This window comes from Onychomys torridus, chromosome 20 (genome assembly GCF_903995425.1).
Source record: "Onychomys torridus chromosome 20, mOncTor1.1, whole genome shotgun sequence".
NCBI lineage: Eukaryota > Metazoa > Chordata > Mammalia > Rodentia > Cricetidae > Onychomys > Onychomys torridus.
In genome coordinates, this window is record NC_050462.1 from 38,646,441 (window position 1) to 38,669,846 (window position 23,406).

General features: G+C 41.3%; 1 protein-coding gene across 8 annotated transcripts in view; it reads left to right on the forward strand.

Moving 5' to 3' along the window:
- Window positions 1-23,406, forward strand: part of Grip1 (glutamate receptor interacting protein 1) — a 627,506-nt gene that overhangs the window by 364,602 nt on the left and 239,498 nt on the right. The window contains exon 1 of one of the 8 annotated variants that reach the window (XM_036169626.1): window positions 329-523. The exons of the other annotated variants lie outside the window; for them this stretch is intronic. Within the exon in view, the coding sequence (XP_036025519.1) occupies window positions 397-523 (127 nt within the window). The 5' untranslated portion in view covers window positions 329-396. Of the gene's footprint in view, window positions 1-328; window positions 524-23,406 lie in introns of those variants that run through there. 8 annotated transcript variants of the gene reach the window in all.

Consider the following 23,406-nt stretch of genomic DNA (forward strand, 5'->3'; position numbering starts at 1 on the left):
CCTTTCCCATTACACGAGATGGCTAAGGAATACTGACTGGCTGCTGAGAAGCAAAGGGTTGGAGACACCTGCACTGTCTGGAATGCACAGCCTTAGCCCCGAAACAGAATGCATTGCACAGTGCTTAGTGTTAGATTTATGGAATGGCTCCTCTCCCAGCCCGGTCCCCGCTCTTCTCCTATCTGGTGCTTTGTTGCTATTGAAACAGCTTTACTTTCTAAGCCATTGTGATGGAGCAGGGGGAGGAGGCTGTGACGGGCAGCAGTGGTAGTAGTAGTGAACGCCACAGCTTTGCCAGATGACATGGAGCGGACCTCTGCATCAGCCAAGAGGAATTAAGCTTTGTCACCCCCCACTGGGACTACCTTTCTCCTGGTATGTGCGCAAGGAATTCATATGCTGCTGCTCGCCACTGCAGCCACCAGAGCAGAGCCCCGAGTGCACTTTGCCTGCGAGCAGGGCCCAAGAATGATAGCTGTCTCCTTTAAATGCCGCTGTCAGATTCTAAGGCGACTTACCAAAGGTAGGCTGTTTTCCTTCTCATTCACTCTGTGTGTGTCAGCTTCCGCATCCCAGAACCACAGCTGAACGGTTTTGTTACTTTCAAATATGACTGCCTTTTACAGTTTATTGTCGGGCAACAAAGAACTCAGAGAAATCTGTGCAGATCTCTCTGTACAGGTAGACTCCCAGGTCCGGGGTTCCTGTGGGTCTTCCCTGCCTGGGTTCCTGCTGAAATTGTGTGTGTGTGTGGTGGGGAGCTAGTGTGATTTTTTTTTTTTTTAATGACTTCATTCCTTGCTGAAAAGCAAATGTGTTCTGGGGCTGGGGCTGAAGTTATTACGGGAAACCGTCATTTTGCATGCTGATTAACTGGTCAAGAGGAGTCAAGCCTGTATGACTGTCCTTTCTATGGCACACATACAAAATGCACCTGGCAGCTTTGGGACCTGCACAGCTGCTCAGTCCACAGAATAATTGTTTATTAATTTCTCAAATCTCACGAGCTTTTTTCCAGGACAGTTTTAATTTAATTCATTCATTCATTCATATTCTCTCTCTCTCTCTCTCTCTCTCTCTCTCTCTCATCTATCTCTCCTCTTCCTCTCTTCCTCCCTTCCTCTCTCCCTCTCCTCTTCCTTCCCCCCTTCTCTGCGTGTGTGTGTGTGTGTGTGTGTGTGTGTGTGTGTGTGTGTGTATGTGTATTAGAAGTACATGTTCAAATTTGTAGGAGGTTCAAAATTATTTGGTCCTATGTGATATTTGAAGTTTATTTGAAAGTGAAAATGCAGTCATACCTTAACATCGAGATTTATCAGCTTGAAATTGCCTCTCTTAGAACTCTCAAATATGAATGAAATCTGTGTAACACTTCAAGTGTACTTTTCTTTGAAATCAGTTTTGATCTGGTTTATCTTGTAGACATTCCATCTCAAAGTTAGTGAATGGTTCCTTTTAGTGATCTGGCCTTCTAAACATGGAGAAGGACAAGTTTCTCTTGCCTTGCTTCCCTTGGATAAATCTTTAGAGAAAATGTATTACTGAAAAATAAACTTTGGGCTGTGTAGAAAGAGGCGGCTGGAGATGCCTTTCATTTTCAGCCTGTAATCGAGTACTGCCAAGTAATTAATGGATGTAATTATGTTCTAGAAGCCCTGAACCTATAAATATGTTAATGGATGCTATTTCTATCAGTTTAGCCTGACATATCAGAGTTCTTTGATCACCAGCAGGGCAGCTAAAAATGCAATTAATATTTTATTTGGCAGAAGAATGAGCAGAGAGTAAATACTGACAAATAGAGCAGACATCAGTAACAGGAAAGAGAATAAATACCGTCTCTAACTTCCTGGGTGCAGTTGAAAATTGTGTGGACAGCAGAATGCTCCTTAGGAGCGGGCAGGCCATCACTTTCAAATTAGGCTGTGAGAATAAGGTTGTACATTATGTTTGATTTTATTCTTTCCAGTGGGTACAAACTTACAGTTCTTGTTTGTAAGTCAGAGTTAGAAGGCTATCCTTTATGTGAGAAGCTTGGCTAAGAGTCTTAAAGACAGGTCTCTCATTCTTAAAAGTTCTCTGCCTATGTGGGCACTTATTTATCTTGGTGTTAAGAGGTTAAATGTTCTTAAAATACTGAAGCAATATTTCTAGTCATGCAAATCAGAAATTCTCTTATAGGTTCTACATTCAAGGAAGGGAGTGAATCCAGATAATTTTTAGTTCTTACATTTTAAAAAATTTTCCCATTTTTTTTTTTCTGAGTCTATGGAAGCATTCATCTGTTGCATTGAAAAAAACGATTTAACCTGTTTTATAAGATAATTGGCTAAATCCCAAGACAATTAGGGGATGTATGGGTCCTCCTTTTTTTCTAGGTACTACTTCACATTTCCTCAAAAATCTTTATATATACTCTACTTGGCATTTAATGTACAACATCCAATTCATCATGAATTGGCATCATATGGCAAGTATCACCTTGTTATCATGAGGCTGTTCTCTGTGTTTGGCTGGATAATCAAATATTTGCAAAAAAAGAAAAAGAAAAGAAGAAGGAGAAGGAGAAGGAGAAGGAGAAGGAGAAGGAGAAGGAGAAGAAGAAGAAGAAGAAGAAGAAGAAGAAGAAGAAGAAGAAGAAGAAGAAGAAGACTCTTAAGTAATATAACTCCTTGCATTCCCAATCATGTGTGGCCTTGTCAAAGTTCAAGTCTCAACAATGCTACCTGTTGCTCCAAAATGATTCAGAGAGTTCCACAACCCACCTCTAGCAATGTGGTGTTTTCTTGGGTTATAATAATAAAACAAAGAAACACATAGAACTATAACCTTAAATTCTCCTTTTTGGATATTGTGGGGTACAGGTAGACATATATTTGAATAAGGCTGCTTTCTTGTCCATTCTCTCTGTCCACATAGCTCACACTCAATACCCAAACACACACATGTCTTTACTCCCATTGAGGACTGTACCCAATCCTCTCTTTTCAGATGCTTAGCCCAGTGCCCTGCATATGGAAGACATTTAGAAACTGTCTGTTAAAAATAATTAGATGTATCTGGTTAAAAGAGGCAGAGAATTCAATTTTCTGGGTGTTCTTAGGAAATGCTTCAAGAACTTTATTAGCCCTCATGTGGCTCCAGCCTTACCTAGATTCTTGGGCCAGGGAGACATGCTTTGTGTGTCTAAAACTACCTTTCTATGTGTGGCTAACCTACAAAAAGCAGTATGGCATCTGTATGTTTTCTTAATTTTCTTAAGGAGAAGGGATGTAATTAAATGAAAAGTTTCCATAAAGATACCACATTCTTAGTGCTTGGCTTCATCTTTACATTCTTTTTCTGTCTGTTGGCCAATTAGCAAGTCTCTATTTAGAAACTGTAATTTTTCCAAACTAGTGATTTTATGAGTAGAACCTGGACTGTGGCATTTTATAAGTGTATCAAGTACTTCTAGTCAACATATTATTGAGTAACAACTAATTTTCCTTTGTTGATGTTATAATATATACTTACTAATATGTGTCTTCTAGATCTGTGAGTCACCCACATAGGCACAGGCCCCCACAATCTTAGTGGGGTCCATATTTCAAGTGACTTTAGCACGTCTCAGATTTGGAAATTGATTCTTTTTTTTTTAATTGTCTTCAAACAACTGCTATTAATGGATATAGTTGCCTTTTCATGTCCCCATCAGCAAATAAAATAACCTCTCGCCCCAAAGCCTGCCAGTGCACTGTGATAGGAACATTGACTCACTCCAGGCCCAGCTACTGTCTGTGTTGTTTGCTCACCTAATATTGAAATCTAGAAGAGGCGTGCTGTCTTTTCCATCTCCTCCCTTTGCAATGAGCCATGCCTGCTGCATCCCTAGCTTTGGAGCCAAATCCCCAAAATAACCTGTTTCTCATCTCCCCAGCACCCTATGACAAAGTAATTTTCTTAATGGAGATGACAGGGTGTGGGGGGCATCTACCTGCTCAGCTGCTTATGGGGGAGCGCTGCTTTTGAAGTTAAGGGGCACAGTGCCTCCAAATCGGATGGGTTCCTGCCTTCTCATCATGGTTGTTTTCATTCTCCCTTGAAGGACTCTGGCCTTGTGTACAGGTAGTTCTGTTGTGTGACTAGTATGACGCTAAATCCTGAACGTTCATGCCCTGCCAACCATGGCATTTCCTCATGTTTCACTCAACCAAGTTGAACATCAGCTAACTAATACTTATTGACATGCCACAGGAAGCATGGTTGTGGTCACCTTTTAGTTCTCTCTCTCTCTCTCTCTCTCTCTCTCTCTCTCTCTCTCTCTCTCTCTCTCTCTCTCGTGGCCATCCATCACATATCCTTACATTCTTCTTATCCCAAAACTCATGTCCAAAACCTCTGCCTTCATACACAGGTTCCAATGTTGTTGTTTTCATCTGGCCTAAGTGCTATCTCATTTTCAGTTTGATTTTACTTCCTCTCACTTCCCATATACACATATGATCTGGAGTAGGATGAACAGTTTCAGACTCTGTCCCATTAACTGACCCCAGGCAGCTCTTTTCACCAATAGGGCATCCGAGTGAGATGTTTGTAGCTGATGCCCAACTGCCCCTTGCTATGTATCCTGCTTCCTTTCTCCCTCACTGTCTTTCTTCTCAAAATCCTTCTTTCCTGTTGCCTGGACCACTAGCTCTGAGCAGTGTGTAGCGATGGAGTGTTATGGCCACACTCGGGTTCTCTTCTTTCCTGTTGCCTGGACCACTAGCTCTGAACAATGTGTAGAGACGGAGTGTTGTGACCACACTCAGATTCTCTTCTTTCTCACCTTTGCTCCCTACAGCTGCCCCAGGCATGGAACGGTTGTGCTCGAAATGTAAGGTCAGACATTAATCTAGGCCCTGTCTCCAGGGAGACCTGAAACTCCACTACCTCAGATAGCCAGCAATCTTTTTCTTAATTCTCTCCTGCAAGGACAGTCTCACAGAGGCGTGCCTGGTTATCTTGTGAAGTATTATTCAAGCGACCTCCGAGTCTCTTTAGACGCTGAGATTCTGTGACCCTGATCCAGTGTTTAAAAATTCTTAGTGGGAAATTAATTTTCTGTGTCTAGCCTCAGTCAAAGATAATGATTCACTTTAACTTTTTGCCTTAATGAAAGAAAACATTTTTCATCGCTTCTTAACTGTGGAGCCTCTTATTCCAAACAAGGCTGAATCAGTCATTGAGAGCAATGTCATTGTTCTCAGTGGGATTGCTTCTTTCATGATAGGCTCAAATTTTCCATGCTGGTCCCCGTGCACTTCTCCATCTGTCTGCGTTTGGTCTCATGACTCCTTCAGCATTCTCCTTTAATGGTCTCTCTTCTGCTCTGTGATAAGGTTCCGAATTGATTATCATCTGGGTGGAGAATGCTCCCTCTCTGCTGGATCTCATTTCTCCTGTCTGCCCAGGCCCATCCCTTCTCCTCACCCTTCCTGGCCTGTCTGTCAGCCCCTGCCATTTGGAACTGCTTGACTGGCTCTCTCCACCTCATTAACTTCCCCAGCCCTTTTCAAATCTCACCTGATAACATGCCCTTCCTCCTTTACCTCTGCCCTTGGCTATCAAAAGTGGTTTACAGGATGGGAGACGGTTCCCTTGGTAAAGTGCTTGCCACGTAAATGTGAGGACCTGAGTTCAGATCCGCAGCATCCACACAGAGAGCCAAGACTGTTTTTATAACTCCGGTACTAAGGAGAGATGGGAGGATGCCGAGAGCTTACTGGCCAGCTAGTCTAATCTAGTCTAACCTACTCTAACCTAGTCTAACTTCGTCTAATCTAGTGAGCTCCAGATTCAAGGAGAGATCCTTTTTTTTGGATAAGATGGAGGGTAATCAAGGAAGACATCTGTCATCTGCCCCATAGATGAATTTCTAAATGGTCTTATTAAATAAAAAACATGGAACCAAATATAGGTTAAAGCCTTTGAGAGATCAGGGAAATACGGAAAGCCGCAGCTAACTTTACCTCACCAACTTGGCAGCTTCCAAATGTGAGCCACTTCCTGTCTGCCATGCCTTTATATGCCTTGCTTTTCTGCCCTCTCATTGACTCTTACCTCAGCTACCTCACTTCCTTGTCACTGCCTGTCTACACAGACCTCCAGGCCTCTGTGTTTGGTGCTGGGATTAAAGGCATGTGTCACCACACTTAGCTCTGTTCCCTAGTGTGGCCTTGAACACATAGAGACCCTGTCTGCTAAGTGATAGGATTGAGGGCGTGTGCTACCACTGCCTGACTTCTATGTTTATGTAAAATGGCTTGCTATTTCCTCTGATCTCCAGGAAAACTTTATTTATTAACAAATAAAATATCACCACATTTCAGCACAAATAAAATACCACCACATGCACCAGACCTTCAGGCATGCACACATATGTGCATTCTCAGCTCCAAGCAGGAACACTGTACACACATACCTGAACACACTACTTTTTTTTTTTTTTTTTTTTTTTTTGGTTTTTCAAGACAGGATTTCTCTGTAGCTTTGGAGGCTGTCCTGAAACTCGCTTTGTAGACCAGGCTGGCCTCGAATTCATAGAGATCCACCTGCCTCTGCCTCCTGAGTGCTGGGATTACAGGCGTGCGCCACCACCGCCCAGCGAACACACAACATTTAAAGGGAAATTATTTAACTTGTTTTTCATTCTGTCTTACAAACTTTAAAAAGAAAATGTACTCACTTTAAAATACTTCACAAAATAAGATATGTTATTCAGTTAATGTTCTTTCTATCTCTTGCCAGGGCATGGAGCACACAGATAGAGAGACCTCACTTGAACAGGAGAAATCTGAAATAGGATTCTGGTCAGAAGGTGTTGAGATGGAGTTGTCTGTGTGAGATAGGTGTCTTGCTGAGCTTCCAACTAGTCTCTGAGATGTTTAGATTGAACGGGGCTTAGAGGACTTCATTCCCCAGTGCTCGGAGATTTTTCTTTTATAAAGCAGGTGAAGGCTTAGCATAGCAGTGTGGCCGATTTTGCCTCCGTCTTCTGAATAGGAATTGCACACTGGAAATGCTTTCCTCCTTCCGTGGAGGCAGCACCCATCTATCAGGTGGCGTGTTCAGCTAGGTAGGCTATGAAATTATCTGCAAATGAACAAAGGATTTCGGTTCCTTCCAAGAGGATTATAGCTGATGGGGAGGGCAAACATGGTTCATTGCTGAAACAGCGAAGGCTACCTTAACACGGGTATTCCTACTTTCTTATGTCCTTTAGAGAAATGACTAAGAGGAAGATGAAAGTCCTATTATCTCATTCTGCTGAGTACCTGGTGTCTGCCAGTTAGTACTCTTGACGCCCCCCTGCAAACCAGCGCGGCTATCACTCACAGAGATGCTTTTGTTTCTCCGTCAGACACCAGGAAAAGCAGCAGTCAGAGGGCTTGAAGGATGTCTCTAAGACTGCAAGGCATGGAGGAGATGTGGAGTTAAGAACCCACGTTCTATTTTGCTATTATTTTTTCTATGGAGGGGAAGGGAATGGAATCAGTAGACCTGCTGAGTAGGACCACAAAGGAAACCAACCCAAGCAGTGATTCAGGACCCTTTCCCCCATTATACATGAAACAAGGGGGATGGAATATACATGGAAATAAGAAGATATGTGAGCCCACCCGGCTCTCCAGTGCCAGGTCATGATGAAACCTGCCATCTGTCCACACAAATCTCAGTTTCTTATCTGAACATGAAAAGTGACATGTAGATAATGTATGTTGTTGTATGTGATGAAGCAGGCCTGTAAGTCCAGCACATGGGAGGCCAAGGCAGAAGAATCAAGGGTTGCAGGCCAGAAGAAAACTATTCTGTGTGACCTCAGGTTCATATTAACTGTATCCATATTATAGTTCATTTTAAACATTTATCTTAGCAAAACTCACTTCTTTCTGGGAGAAATACATGTTTTGGTAATTTCATACCATTTGAAATTTTGAGGGGAAAATGTATTTTTTTCTTCTAGAAAAAAATTGAATTCTGAATTATTTTAGTATTAAAAAGAGAGTGTCCATATTTGGATGCCATCTTCTCCTTTAATCTGTAAACAATATTGTCCCCATATACGTGCGATTCAGATGTTAAATGCAAAATTAATATTCTGTACTTTATCCTATAGACAGAAGAAAGCAGTTTGTCAAGATACTTTTGTACCATGCTACTATAGTCTCAGTATCATATTTAACCCAAAGAAAAGACATCCCCTCAGATATTAGTTCCACGTAGCATTTTAGAGAACGCTAGTTCACCTCTCTAATGCAGAGAGAAACTTGGATGTTGGCTTTACAATAAGCAACAATAACCTGGTCCAAGATCCCTGGATCGAGAGGACTTTCAGCGAAGTTTAGAAAACAGGAGAATTCTGATTAATAACTCAAGCCAGATTAATAACCGAATGTATTAAGAATGCAATCAATACTCTTTGTAAACTTTGATCTCATTTTCAAAATATGACTTAGAGGAAAAGGGAGATGTCTAAGGCTAGTGAAGTTGGGGTTAAAATGTTAACATGGTAAAGAATGGAGTGAAGCAAAGAGATTGACAATTTATTCCCTCTGCCTCATGTGTAGGAATGTGAAAAAAAAATCCATGTGATTTTTTTTTTTTAGTAAGAGCTAAAATTATGCTAAACATTTAAGTATATTTTTACCTCAGTATTTCCATACTCTTACTTCATTGTGTGCATGTCAACGTGCACTTTGATTGATTACCTCTGCTGTGCACTGTTACATTATGATACATTACACTATGATGCACATCTCCGGTCATTTCCACTTTTCCACACTACTACGGTATATGGTGTGCCGTGTCCCTCAAGCGTCCCTTTGTGTTCACAGAGGTACCTTTATGTGTTCTCACTTTCATGATCCCTGATACCTATGTTCTAAGGAATGATAGGAAACGTCACCGACACATTTGTCCAATGTTGTTTTTTTTTTTTTTGTAAGCAACAAAGGTTGTGAATGGAGCTTAGTAAGAGGAATAGTGTTTGGAAGCTGGAATGTCCAAAGACAAAGGGGGACGGGATGAAAGGAGAGGTAGTTTCTATAAGCAGGTCACCACTGACCTGGGAGAGAGCAGCTTCAGCAGGCAAACCCTGCCCAGGACAAACGGTGAGAATCTTAGGTGCATGCTAAGGATGGGAGGCCGTTATGTCATCCTAGCAAGGCAGAGAGTAAACGCCTGGACTGGCGGCGGTGAACAGATAGATGATGAAGCCATAGTGAATAGTGAACGTTGTTCTGGGGTAGGGAGGGTTGGGCCATGCTCTGTTGATTTGTTGTTTTGTTTGGGGGAAAGGGGTAGAATAAGGGCAAATTAGAGGTCACAGTGCTTCTGTAGATGGTCCTACACTCACACACATACTGACAGCACAGTGAGTTTTTGTTTTTTGTATTCTCAGAATGAGCCCATGAAATTGGGTGGAAAAAGTGGTGGAGGGAAGAATTGGAGGGGAGGGAAAGAGGGGAATCTTTAATTGATACACGTATATAATATAGATGTACAAAAAAGTATACAATGTATTGTACTTTTGCATGTAGACCTTGTAGAGAAGTATGCAGCTGCAGTCCATTATCACATGTTTGCATGGACACATTGTGGAGAAGTATGCTATGTGTTATCACATATTTACATCTAGACATTGTAGTATGAGTTTGTAAGATCTAGTTTTAAAATGGTAATTGACACACCCTCATGTCCACTTCTGAATCCTTTGTCTGGGAACACAGCGTGAACCATAGCTTAGCATCGACAGAATGATTTGCAGGTTCTGTGTAAAAAGGGCATGGTTGCTTTAGCGGTTTCTAGTCTTCACTAGTTTTGTGGTCCACTGGCGAAGTCTTCAACACCTGGCAGTCAATATCCACAGAACCAAGAACAGCTATCCAAAAGGCTGGGGAAAGGGATGTCTTATTGTCATGTGATTTTTCTGCTTTTACTATTTAGGGCAAAGTGATGCTTCCTGTTTCCTTACCCAGGAAATGTCTTGAAAGAGATGGTAGCTAAGGGCAGGTGTGGTCATGCCTGACTATAACCCAAGCACTCTTCAGGTAGAGACAGGAAGTCAAGGAGTTCAAAGCCCACCTTGGCAAATCACTATTTCAAGACAAGACTGGGCTACAGGAGGTCTTTTCACGAAAAGTAGGGGGAGGGCAATGAAAAGGGGAGGGAAAGAGAGAAACAGGGTTAGAGAATGAAAATAACTAGCTAAAAGGCAAGGCTGTAAACGCCTCTGTTTGCTTGTGTGGAAACCCTTACTCTTCCCATCCTCCTTCCTATTACGTTTCCTCTTCCAGTTCTGATGTTGTCCTACTTATGGGGAAAAAAATCAACTTTCCCAAAGTTTGCCTCTCAACTAGCTAGCATTCTAGGTCTGTGCTACCCCCTGAACTTTATGTGATTTTTTTTTAAATAACCTTTCAGGTTGTCTTATCACTGGAGAAAGTAAATTCCCCAGTATCACATGATCACACGCATCTCCCTACACTTGCTAATTTGACTCTTAATTAGCAGGGTGTTTCTTACCCTCCTTCTCCCCTCCTCCTGCTCCTCTCAAAGTCTGCTCAAGCTGTCTGGAGGAAGGTTCTGGCAGGAGGCCAGCGACACCAGGGAGCTGGAGGCTGAAGGACAAACTATTGTTAAATTCTGCATGACAAAATTCCCAATTGAATTCAATCTGAGGAATATTTAGGACCCCACAGAGTTTCAGATTGAATTGAGTCTTCTTTCTTCTACTGAGCAAGGTGACTTGTACAGATCAAAAGTCAACTCCATAGAATGCCTTTGCTTTCTGAATGGTTGGTGGGTAAGTTTGGTTCATTAACTGTGAAGACTCCATTAAAATTCTCAGAATCAAGGCAGTTTCCATGAGTGATTAATTCCTGATATCCTGACGTGTTTTTTTTAAATAGGGTGCTGCTTGTTTGATTTAAACACCCACCTCCCCAATTTAAAAATCTGCATGAAAGTTAACAGCCAAAAGTACACTGACCACAAACATTTGCTTAGATTACCTCCCAGACAATGTGGAAGGGAAAAGGTTGATTCTAAAACTACAAGGAGAAGAGGATCCAGAGACTTTCAGAATGTTCTAGAAGATAGAAAGATGGTAAACCAAAGCCAAAATTACAGCCCAGAGTGAACATAAGAACAATGACCTGGGGAGTATGAATTAGCCGTGGAGCCACAGGCAAGGTGCTAAGGGAAATAGTTAGATGAGCAGGAGCAGAGGAAGAAGACAGAGGGGCTGGGTTTGTTTTTAAGGAAAGAGCAGATTGGGAAGTGAAATGCCTCCCTTCATCTCCCTCCATTATATTCCAATCAAATCTAGAAGGACAATCTAAAAAATTCATGAGTCTTCAGCGATGATGACCCCCACAGCAAAACCTTCTGGCAAACATATGTTCCTGCAGTCTGTGATGGACAGGCAAATGTGCAACCTGCTTACATTGCTACTTGTGGGCTGACCAAGACCCTCCAATAAAACCTGATCCTTCCTTTCGTTTCTAGGAAAGGTTGATCAAGAAACCCGGCAGTGTAACCTGTGCTTACAACTTTCATTATATGAACTGATTCTTTTGTCTTGCTGTTGTTTTTATGTGTGAATTTATCAGTTTTCTCCTCTTGTTTGTAAGAGTGAACAAGCACATCATGATATTTAATGGCATGCTATATAGAATTACAAAGAAACCCTAACTGCTACATGCAGTCAAAGGGATGGACTCTGAAATATAATATTGAGTCAAGGAAGCTAGACACAGAAGTGCTTATGATTTAGTTTCTTTAAATATTCAAAGACATCCAGCCTAATTTGTAAGGATGCAAGTCAGGATAGTTACTGACTCTAGAGAGGAGGGAAGAGGAAGGTTTCAGGGATGTGGGTCCTAGTCTACATCTGATCTGTGATCCCCGCACTGAATGGGTTCACTTTCAGGAAGCTCCTTCACTTGCCCACTCTTGGTCTATGTGCTTTTGCATATGTGTGCTATGTTTAAAGCAAAGGGTATTTTTAAGTCTAAAGGTTAAATAAAGATGGCTTCCTTGGGAAGCCACACGTGACATGGCCAGTGCTCACCTGTAATTCTAGCGTTTGGGATTGGAGGCAGAAGGAACAGGAGTTCAAGACCAGCCAAAGCTACAGAGGGATTTTACAGTCAGCCTGAGCAAGAACAAAACAGAATTATTAAATAAGACTTTGGGTTATTACTTCAATTTTATAAACACAGCTAATAGATCTTATACATACCAGAATGGAGAGATTATGTAAATGAAACATTTTCCTCCACCAGAGACATTGGACAAACACAATTTAAGATGGATAAATAAATGATAAGATTCGTTTTAAAATCTCTCCAAAGTTTGAAACTGACACAGTAAAGAATTTTCGCATTGAGGGATAGAAATGGCAGAGAAAGAACTAAGAGGGAATGTTCATCTCTTACCCCTCTGTGCCAGTTCCATTCAAAAGAAAAAGGCAGATGTGCTAAGAAGCTCTGTTTCTGCCACTAACAATAACCATCGCTTCTTCCACGCCTGCCACCACTGAGGTGCCAAACTGAATATTCCATCTTACTTATGTCAATTAAATCTTCACACCTCATATTATTCTCCACATTTATTAAGAAGGTGCTTATTAACCCAGTCCTAATGGTAAGGGAGTTAAGCATCACGACTCCCAATTATAATAAAGAGGATAAAACATTATTCAGGAAAAAGTTTTCAGTGAGCCAGAATGTGTTTCTCATGGTCTTAAGGAAGTTTGCATTTGAGTTCACCAGCAGCCAGGGTACATTGGGAAGGGGTGTTTTCATGATGTTTGTTAAAAAAAAACTTACTACACTTTATTAATTGTATGTGTATTTATGTCTCTCTCTCTCTCTCTCTCTCTCTCTCTCTCTCTCTCTCTCTGTTTGTGTGTGTGTGTGTGTGTGTGTGTGTGTGTGTGTGTGTGTGTGTGTGTGTATGTGTCTGTTCACTAAACATATGTGTGGAGGTCAGAGAACAACTTACAAGGGCTGGTTCTCTCCTTCCACCCAGGGATAGCACTCGGGCTGTCAAGCTTGGTGGCCAGCACCTTTACCTGTTGAGATGACACTCCGGCCTCCTCATTATGTTTTTGGTCTCATCCCCCATTTAGAAACCGGGAGAGATCATCACCATTGCCCAGCAATAAATTCTAAAAGGAGTGCTGACTATTAATACTGCTGCAGTGTGTGCAAGATACTGTAATTATGACATCCCCAAACCATAATAAAGCTCATGTACAAGTGCTTCCTCTTGTCGACCCACTATCAAAGCTAAAGCTATGAGGATATGGTGCAAGGAAGTGATCTCTGCAGGAAATGCAGATGGCAGAGCCTGGGTGTATTGATTTCCAGAGATCTGCCTCGGCATCTCCTATCCGCTGCTCTGTCTAAACCTAATTCTACTAAATGTTATTTATTCCTCCGTCAAAAATGAACTTGTCGCTGGGTGGTGGTGGCGGCGGCGCACGTCTTTAATCCCAGCACTCGGGAGGCAAAGGCAGGTGGATCTTTATGAGTTCAAGGCCAGCCTGGTCTCCAAACGGGAGTTCCAGGAAAGGCACAAAGCTACACAGAGAAACCCTGTCTCGAAAAACAAAACAAAACAAACAAACAAAAAGAACTTACCTTGGGATATATAACAAATTATATACTGGGTTGTAAAGATCCAAGTTTTTATATTAAAGATTCATAGAAGTTAAATAGGAAATAAAGCTAATTAATTTCATTTGACCCAGTATGTTTCTATTTTATTTGGTGGCTGGACTATTTTCCAAATAACCCTCAATAACATGAACAGAAGCCAGATTTTAAACATCGTTAGTTTACCTCCATACATGTCAGAACTTCTGGAAAAATAAATGTACCAGTCATTATCAGATCCTGCCCCAGTAAATCCTATACACCGAACTTTTCAAATAAACACAAGACCTGGACGATGGAAAATTCACAATTCAATTTTGCGAATCACCTTTCATGCCCACCTTCTCTGGCATTGTTTATAAATTTGGGCTCATGTGCTTTAGAACCAAGATGTGTAAAAGGCAAAGTGTGCACGGTTACAAAAAAAAAAAAAGTGTAGAAATCTGACAAATTCGTTCCTAGACAGAGTCACCCCCCACAAACATCCACAAGAGAATGAACTGCAGCTGTGTCTACACTTGAATTACATCCCCTCCTCATAACATATGCCTCCAAAGTGCAGGGCTCTCTGCATTCTGAACCTATCCAATCATTTCAAGCTTGTTCCCATTCAGTTCTTTCCCATAAATCACAATAGAGGTGATTTGACTTTGTAGCATTTAAAGGGCGGCTATCACACCTAACCACTGAAATTATAAAAGATGTAGATGACCCTCGGCTGGCCTCTACCTCCAAAATCAACTGCTCCCTGAAGAGCCTGGCTAATGAAGTTCTTTGCCTGGTGCCCACACTAAGCTGAGTGAGGAGACTCCCAGGGAAAGTTTTGTGTTTCATTTATATGTCACAGAACATTTGTCCAATGTAAGTATTTGTGTAGTTAGTCTTCTGCTGGGTTCTTCAGGACAACAATTAATCAATACATTCTGAGAGTGAAACCATGACATTGATGATGGTCTTTCAGTTTGGTGGAGCCTGGGGCCCTTACTCTAATTGCTTTCAAAGTTCTGACCTGTTGTCTTGATGAAGGTGAGCAAGATGGGATCCCAACCTTCAGAATCATAACTTGGTCTGTCAGACAAACATTCTTCTCCTTACTGCCTCTGATGGCAGTATTATGACACACCCTTTGAACAAGCATTAATAGCCCAGGCTTCAGTCCAAGAACATACAGTTTGACTCACAGACAGTTTCTGTTTGTAGAATCAAAGGCAAGACATGATAAATGAACATGACAATATGTCTGACCTTCACTCGGTGCCATAAATGGGAGAGCAGTAATCAACAGAGGTTCGTTAATGCAAGTTATTAGATGAGTAACTCAGGCTGGCCATTCTGTTTTGATGAAGGAAGGAGGCTTAGAATCGCCATTACTCTGGCACAAAGAGGAATTTTTAGGAACTGCTTCTTCAATACTTTTTTAAAAAAAGATTATTTATTTTGTATACAGTATTCTGCCTGCATATATCCCTTCAGGCCAGAAGAAGGCACCAGATCTCATTGCAGATGGTTGTGAGCCACCATGTGGTTGCTGGGAATTGAACTCAGGACCTCTGAAAGAGCAGCTAGTGTTCTTAACCTCTGAGCCATCTCTCTAGCCCCCTGTTTCTTCAATACTTAAAGAGAATTTTAAAAATGTGTGTGCATGTGTGCGTGCGTGTGTGCGTGCGTGTGTGTGTGTGTGTGTGTGTGTGTGTGTGTGTGTTTGATATATGTGCAGGGGTCTGCCTGCCACAGCATGTGTGTGGTGGTCAGGGACAACTTTGTGTCCCCTTAGTTCTCTCCTACCCTTGAGAAGTTCTGGAGAGTCAAACTCAGGTAGCCTGACTGGTGTGGCTAATACCTTTCCTTCCAAACCAAGCCTCTGGACCCAGTAAGAGGGTTTGTGTTGTTGCTGTTTCTATTGCAAATAAATGTTTTTGTACAATATGTTCTGATCATGGTATCCCCTGCCCCAGCTCCTCCCTGACTCTCCTCCTCATCCACCCAATGCCATGCCTTCTTTCTCTCTCTTCTCCATATAAAACAAACAGGCATACAATAAAGCAAGTAAACTAGATGAATAGTAACAAAGAAAGCACAATCAACACATGTACACACAGAGAGAGGAAGTTAAATTTTTAAGTTTTTCATCTTATAGATTCTAGGAAGAGCAAGCCTGAAAAATCACCAAGTATAGGAAACATATCATGAGATAATTTACCTAATCATCTGGGAAAATGCATGTTTCTTTACTTCCTCCCAGAGCAGGTCTACCAGTGGGTAAGTAAGCCTCTTCACACATGAGCTAAAAGCTGCTTACATAAATTCAGTAGAATTCTTGCTCCCCACAAAGGCATGTGATCCTATGGAATGCCTTGAAGTTGAATGGTTGTAAGTGACATCTTCCATACTATACAGGTGTTGGGCAGGATGCTACACAGCTACAGACCATAAGCTCAAAGCAGCAAGAAGGCAGATGCTCGCCAGCCCTGGCTAGAGGGAACAACCTCTCTAAACTGACATAATGAATGGAATAAGCCCCGCCCCTTATCAACCTAAGCACCTTTGAACTACAGGATACTAAAGTGTTTCAACTTACGATTTTCTTAATTCTTCCAAGATTGGTTGGCATCTTAGAAGTAAGGGGTAGCTATGAAAATACAACAGAGGGTGTTGTGAAGGTCTGAGATGGTCCTTCAGCTATGCCCTGTGGAAAGCTAGTGGGGGACTCTGAAGCATGTTAGTTTGGGGGAAAAAAAGAAAATATATAAACCATCTGGTTGTCCTGTCATTCTAGAGCAACCCCCAGTACAAAATACATATTCAAATGAAGGTCCTCTGAGAATTAGAGAGTATACTGAATTTTCCCAGTAAAGCTTCCTCTGGGTGAAACTGGAAATATCAGTATAAAGCATGGTCTCTTTTACTTCTGGTTGCCACAGAATTTGAGTCAATCTCATTTCCACGAAACCTTGTTTTCAGATCTTACCCTCCCTCCCTCTCTTTCCTCCATCCCTCCATCCCTCCCTCCTCCCTCCCTTCCTTCCTTCTTTCTTTCTTTCCTTCCTTTCTATTTTAAAATGGAATTGCCTCTTCTTTGAATAACAAACTAGTTCATTCACTTCTCCAAAGACTTGACCTTTTCATTAGGAATTTGACTTAAGGAAAACCCCTTCATCACATCTCAGACCTCTGGGACAGGACAGATAAACATCTGGTAGTCAGCAGAAGGACTTGATCCTGAAATCTCTGTTTATTTAGGAAGGTCGCTGCTTCCACATTACCATGTAGGAGTAATTTACTGAAACATTATTCAATTTCTACATATATTAGCTGTAGAGTTGGATGTATTTTTAATGTCTCTAAGAATGCCACTGCCTATCGCTATATTAAGTATTCATTTTCCTAAAAAATGATGATAAAATTGCCTATGCCAACTTGAATATTTACAAATGCTTAGCATATAACATGTGGCTTGTATGGTAGTGAGCTCACATATTTATAGTAATGTACTATATTCATTTGTATTTTTATATATATGAGAGAGAGAGAGAGAGAGAGAGAGAGAGAGAGAGAGAGAGAGAGAGAGAGAGAATTTACATGTTGGGTGCTCCCTATGTGTACATGTATGAAGTTTATTAGATGCTCTACAGAAATGTTTAAATTTTTCCATACTTAAATAAGCCACTACTCTGATGCTCGTGGCTCATATTTTCAGCACCTATGATGTAACAGACTGTCATTAAATATATAGCTACCTAAAGGGAGCTGAATGAACAATGAAACCAGCCATTTAGTTCTGCGCTTGTATGTCACCATGTAAGGCAGTGAGCTATGATGGTTTATGGGTAATGTTGATGTGAGATGGCTTCGTAAACAAACATTGCAGTTGAAATACTACAATCATAAACGATCTATTGTTTTTATAGTGCTATAATCATAAAACAATCTATTGTTTTAATAAGAGACCTTAGATTAATAAAGCTAAAGGAACTCATTAGCTGAGGGATACATTCTTAGTTTAATGTATCAATTATAGGCTGAAATAATTTTCCTTGTATTAGGCAGCATCGAATGAGTGGATATAACACAATGTAAACAAGCTGATAGATTTTTTTTTTTTTTAGAATTGGGATATTGTCATTCATTTGAATGTAAAGACCCATCATTATTATAAGAAGTATGTTATATTGTGTTATTGATTATCGTATTTAATATTTAGCTATTGTCGTGGGATAGATTTGTTATCTGAATAGCCAAATAAAGACGTAAATATAGATTCTGAAAATTCTAACACTAATGCCGGATTGATTCTCTAGCTTTGCACATGGCTAACAGTTTCCTAGAGGATATTTAGGTTGAGATGGTTGCATCTCATGCAGTTTAGACATCACCATGAGAATCACAGAGAAGGACAAAGGGTTCCATTTTTCTCTCTAGAGATGTTCCAGCATTGATTTGTTTTGATTGCTGCCTTGGTAGAGCAAACAGAACCATTTTAATAGAAAAACAATCTTTTGCTTATTTTGTGTGTACAACCTGTATGTTAGCCTGAGATATATCTGTGGAATTTACAATGTAAAGGATCTTTTTTTTTTTCTGGTCTTCTTTCAAGGTGGGACTTCTTTTTCTTTTCCACTAGAAAAGGTTTAGAGGAGAATTGCAAGACAACAATTCATAGGAGTTAACAGTTACTGAGCCTCTTGAAAGCATGTGGTGCAACACTGAATGTTTCAAAGAATATATCTTTTCAATATCCATGTTGCAAAAATGCACTAGATGCGCTGTCAGGATGGAAAAACTCTTTCAAAGGGAAATGCTGTTCTATAAAATTGCAGTGTATTTGTACTTGGTGTTAAATTAAATTCTGCATGGAGACTGGTACATGTGTTCTCTTTACATAGCTTCTAAGATAAAGCGAATATGATACACCCTCAAGATATGTCTCAGTGTGCCATATTCAGGTGGAGCTGTAGCTGTTAAATACTCTAGTTTGTAGGAAGTAGTACCAAGTCATTTAAAAAAAAGAATATGTACTGACTGCTTCATTTATTCATGTACACCTATTTATTGAGTTCCTGATAGTGTTAGTGAAATAAAGCTCTGTTGGGAGGCAGAGGCAATTGGATCTCTGTGAGTTCGAGGCCAGCCTGGTCTACAGAGCTACTTCTAGGACAGCCAGGGCTACACAGAGAAAAGAAAAAAGAAAAAGAAGTAAATCTCTGGACTGCAGAGAGTTATACAAAAGCAGACAGACCAGGCACTCTGCCCACATCTGTGTAAGTTCATTTCCAATAAACAAGCAAGGCAAGCAATATTAAAGGAAACATACTCTCTTGGTATTAGGCAGGACTGTGAAAGGAAAGGTGAGGTTGCAGAGTGAAGTGGAAGCCTGAGTTGAGATGGAGTAGTCGGGGCAGCCTCTGATGTGATCCTATTTGAAAGGCACCCACCTGTCTAAGGGAAGGGTGTTCTGTGCAGAGCATGCGCAAAAGCATGCAAACAAGCACGGCATGGAAACACCTTCCAGGATGATGTTGCTAGAGTGGGGTGAGCAGTGTTGGGAATCCAGGGGCTGTTTCTCCCTGGGAGATTTGAAATTGTTTCTATGCACAGATGTAGTCATTCAGCAGCATTCCCCAAAGGCGGGGAACCAAAGGCTACAAATTTACCTGATATTTTTCTTTCCTTATGAGACAGTCCCTCACCTCACACGTGCACAGATCTTTCCTACCTGTAGAGAACCCTCATCCTAGGCCATAGTTGGTAGGGGCAATCCTGTTGAGCATCTCATGCATGGTTTGCGTTGACCTCATTGATTTATTTGTATTTTCTTTACATTAACATGTAACAGCGTAACTGTCCCTTCATTTCATATATTGTTTACTAACCACTGAAATAACAGTGTCTAACCCTGTTAAGCTTGAGAAACTTTCCTCTCAGGAGGTTTATCAGGAGGGAGATACCTCCTCAGAGTTAGAGAATGGAAACTGTTTATTGTGTCTCTCATGTTTCTGGAAGAGGCAACAGTTCCATGAAATCTTTAGACATTTCAGAATAGTTTTTGCAGTTTTCCTATTGTTGCCATGAGGGCAAAGGCATTCTGTCTTGAACGCTTTCTCATATTCTCGTTTTTTATGTGGGTCTGACACATGCTGGATATAGGGGAAAATCTGTAAAATGTGGTGAGCCTTTTGTAGGTCAAAATCTGCTACCCAAACTCACATAAACATGGGGCATGTGATCTTATTGCCAGTAACAGGAATTTCTCCACTTTTAAGTCTAATCGACATGTTCTAGCCACCATTTTCCTCAATGAAGGTAACTTACTGACGTAAAAGATCAAAGAGGGTTTGTGGGATCTGAGCAGAACAGTGGAGCAGAGCTTGACTAGAAGTCATATTTTGGAGACAAGGACACCCCTGTCACATTTTTTTAATTGTCATTGCATCTGACTGTGAGCATCAAGAACATTGCATGTGACTGTGAGGATCAGGAACATTGCATCTGACTGTGAACTAAAGCATCAACCTTCCTTTCCAAAGATGGAAGCTGTTCAGTCACACTTGGGTGTCTTCCTAAAGCCCAGGGGTGACTGTGCCTGAGGACCACAGCCTAGAATGGCAGGTGAACCTTGGCATTTTCCTCCTTGTAGGAGCCGTGCTGATAAAGAATCTTTGAGTGGGAAATAATCATGCAGAGAGCTGACTCGTATCATTATTAGGAACTGTTTAGTGAAGCAGATCTGCCCTTTAGTTCTCTATAGAAGTGCTAGCGTTAGAGTTAAAATGAACCCTACCTATTCTCTCTTATTTAAATCAAAGGCAAACTAACGTCAACTTCTAGGAAGATTATGTGTGTGGATAATAAGTTCTGCCAGAGTTGGCACTGGTCTTTTTGAGCTGTCTGACAAAATGGAGAGTAAGAAGACCCCCAGGCGTCTAGAGAGGGTTTTTCTTTCCACAGGGAAGAAAACTGGATGGGTGAATGCCAAAAAGCTGCAGAGAGTTCCCATCTTGAAAGTCAAGTAAATATCGCATTTCTGAAAGTATTATAGAAGAAGAGGTTTGCTTGCAAACAGAACTAACTGTTCACGGGGTCAGACTTCTGTTGTTTATTTAATAAATATATAAGTGCTGTTTCTGCAACCTAGAGAGTCGTAAACGTGAAAACTGCATCTTAAACCCCTCAGTAGACAGCCATCAAGTTTTCAAATCAATATGTTCTCTGCAGTTTTGCATGAAACACTCACTGGTCCTGCCAAGTCAGTCTTTATATTTTTCCCCTCCGTCTTGGGGACTGGATGCAATGCAGCATGTCCTACTGTGTAAGACAACTGTGTGACAAGAGTTCACAGAGACAATCCTGGTGTCAGTGCTGCAGTGGGGAAGGGAGGTGACAGGCTGCTAATGTCTGGCCTCTCGGGAGGAGGCTACAGCTCCCTCTCTCTGCCCTTCCCAGGCTGAAATACAAGCCAGGTGTGGTCAGGTACTTGGATTTCCCTGCAATAAGACCCAGAAGTCCTATGTTGAATAAGAATTGTCTGAATTTAAAAATAAAAATAGAAGAATATACCTCCCTTGCTTAATTAAAATGTGCTTATAGTTCAGATGTTTCCTGTTGCTCCCAGTTTTCCACTCTGGGTGGCATTTCTACAGAAGGAATGAAGTTTTAATTCAGCCAACTTCTCCCTTTGTTTAAAGGCTTGAAACTGGTACCCACATTTCCCGACTGTCACATATCTGTCTCTCGGGTATGGGCATATGTCACTACAGGTCATCAGTTATAAGAAATGCACCTCTCTAGAGAAGGATGTTCATCATGGAGGAGGCTGTGCAAGGTTAGGGGCAGAGGGTAGAAAGGGAATCCCTTTTCTTTGCTGTTCATTTTATTGTGCACTTAAAACCGTTGTAAATAAAAGTTTTGGGTTTTTTTTTTTTTTTGAGCTGAGGATTGAACCCAGGGCCTTGCGCTTGCTAGGCAAGCGCTCTACCACTGAACTAAATCCCCAGGATAATGAAGGTGAGACAGCTTGGTAGTTAAGGGCACTGACTGCTTTTCCAGAGGACCGGGATTTAGTCCCAGCATCTACATGGCAGCTCACAACCATCTGTAGCTCTGGGGATCTAACACCTTCTGCTGGTCTCCATGGTTATCGGGCACACACATGGTCCATAGATGTACATGCAGATCAAACATTCATATATATACATAAAACACATATAAAACATATGTGTTATATATTAAATTTTATATATTATGTGTCTTATATATTGAATTATATATATTAAAAAGTCCAAATTTTTTTAAAAAATTAAACAAATATGCAAAATGAGTTACATGATTTCAGAGCACATGAAACAATACCATATGCTGTGACTATAGCCCAAAGTGGGTAAAATACAAAAACTTATTCTACTTAAAGTTAACATAATTAGCTGAAAATCCTGCTTAACCCCAGGTAGAAGAGGGATGAGTATGAGATGGAAGTTAATCTAGATGCATACCTGCAACATTTTTCTTTGAAAAAGACTCTAATATAGTTTTGACACCATGTGTATTTTTGATGTCTCAGTAATGAACGCTTAGATTTCTCATGCTTTCTCCCCGTTCCTATTCACAGGGTTTAAAATAGTGAACACCAAACACTAGGCATAGCCAATGGAACCCAGCAGAGTAGAGAAGGATGGATTGTAGGAGTGAGAGGAGTCAAGGACACCACAAGAACATGGCCCACAGAATCAACTAAGCAGGGCTCATGGGGACAGAATTGACACTCACCGACCCTGCATGGGTCTGAGCTAGGTCTTCTGCATATATTTTATGGTTGTGTAGCTTAGTGTTTTTGTGGGACTCCTAACAGTGGGAGTGGGGGTGTCTCTTTCTCTTTTGTCTACTCTTGAGACCCTTTTCCTCCTATTGGGCTGCCTTCTTCAGCTTTGATGTGAGGGGTTTGTGTCTAGCCTTATAACTTGTTATGCCATGTTCTGTTGATATTCCTGAGAGACCTGCTCTTTTTTTCTGAAGGCAAATGGAGAAAGGGGTGGATGGGGAGATGAGAGGTCATAGGAGGACAGGGAGGAGTGGAAGGAGGGGGAGGGAGGCTACAGTCCAGAGGTAATGTATGAGAGAAGGATGAAAGAAATAGGTACCACCAATTAGAATTCAAAAAGATGACTGCAGTAGATTACCTTCATTATTCCTACAAACTAGTCCCAACACTGCCCCCTATCCAGTGGCGTCTGCATGTGAAGGGCTTTTACAGTTGGCTCTTACTAGGGCTCTGTGTGCTCAGTAGCCTCAGGATCTCTCCAGTGCTGAGCACAGTGGTTTCCTCTGCCCTGTCTCCGTCCAATGTCATGTACTTGACCTCAGAACTTTGTTCCCTAAGATGTTTGTCCTGTACTTAAGTGTCTCTTTGTCCCCATGATGTCCCTACAAGTTTTTGCTGTTCTGTGCTTAGCATGACCAGCTGAGGTGCAATGTATACAGTGTATACTCAAGCCACAAACTTCAAAAGCGGGATTGCTGGATTCCATTGCTCCAGCAAGGCATTCTCTTGGGAGGGGCTCATGGCAGAACCCACACCTCCCTACAGTGAGTACTTCCTGAGCTAGTGGACAGCACTGGCTTCTATGTCTTCTCCCAGAGACAGAAATCCTGTCTTGCCACATGTTGGTATTGTGGGAACCTGAAGGGAGGGCAATTTTTGGATGAAATCTACTAAATCAATTCAATG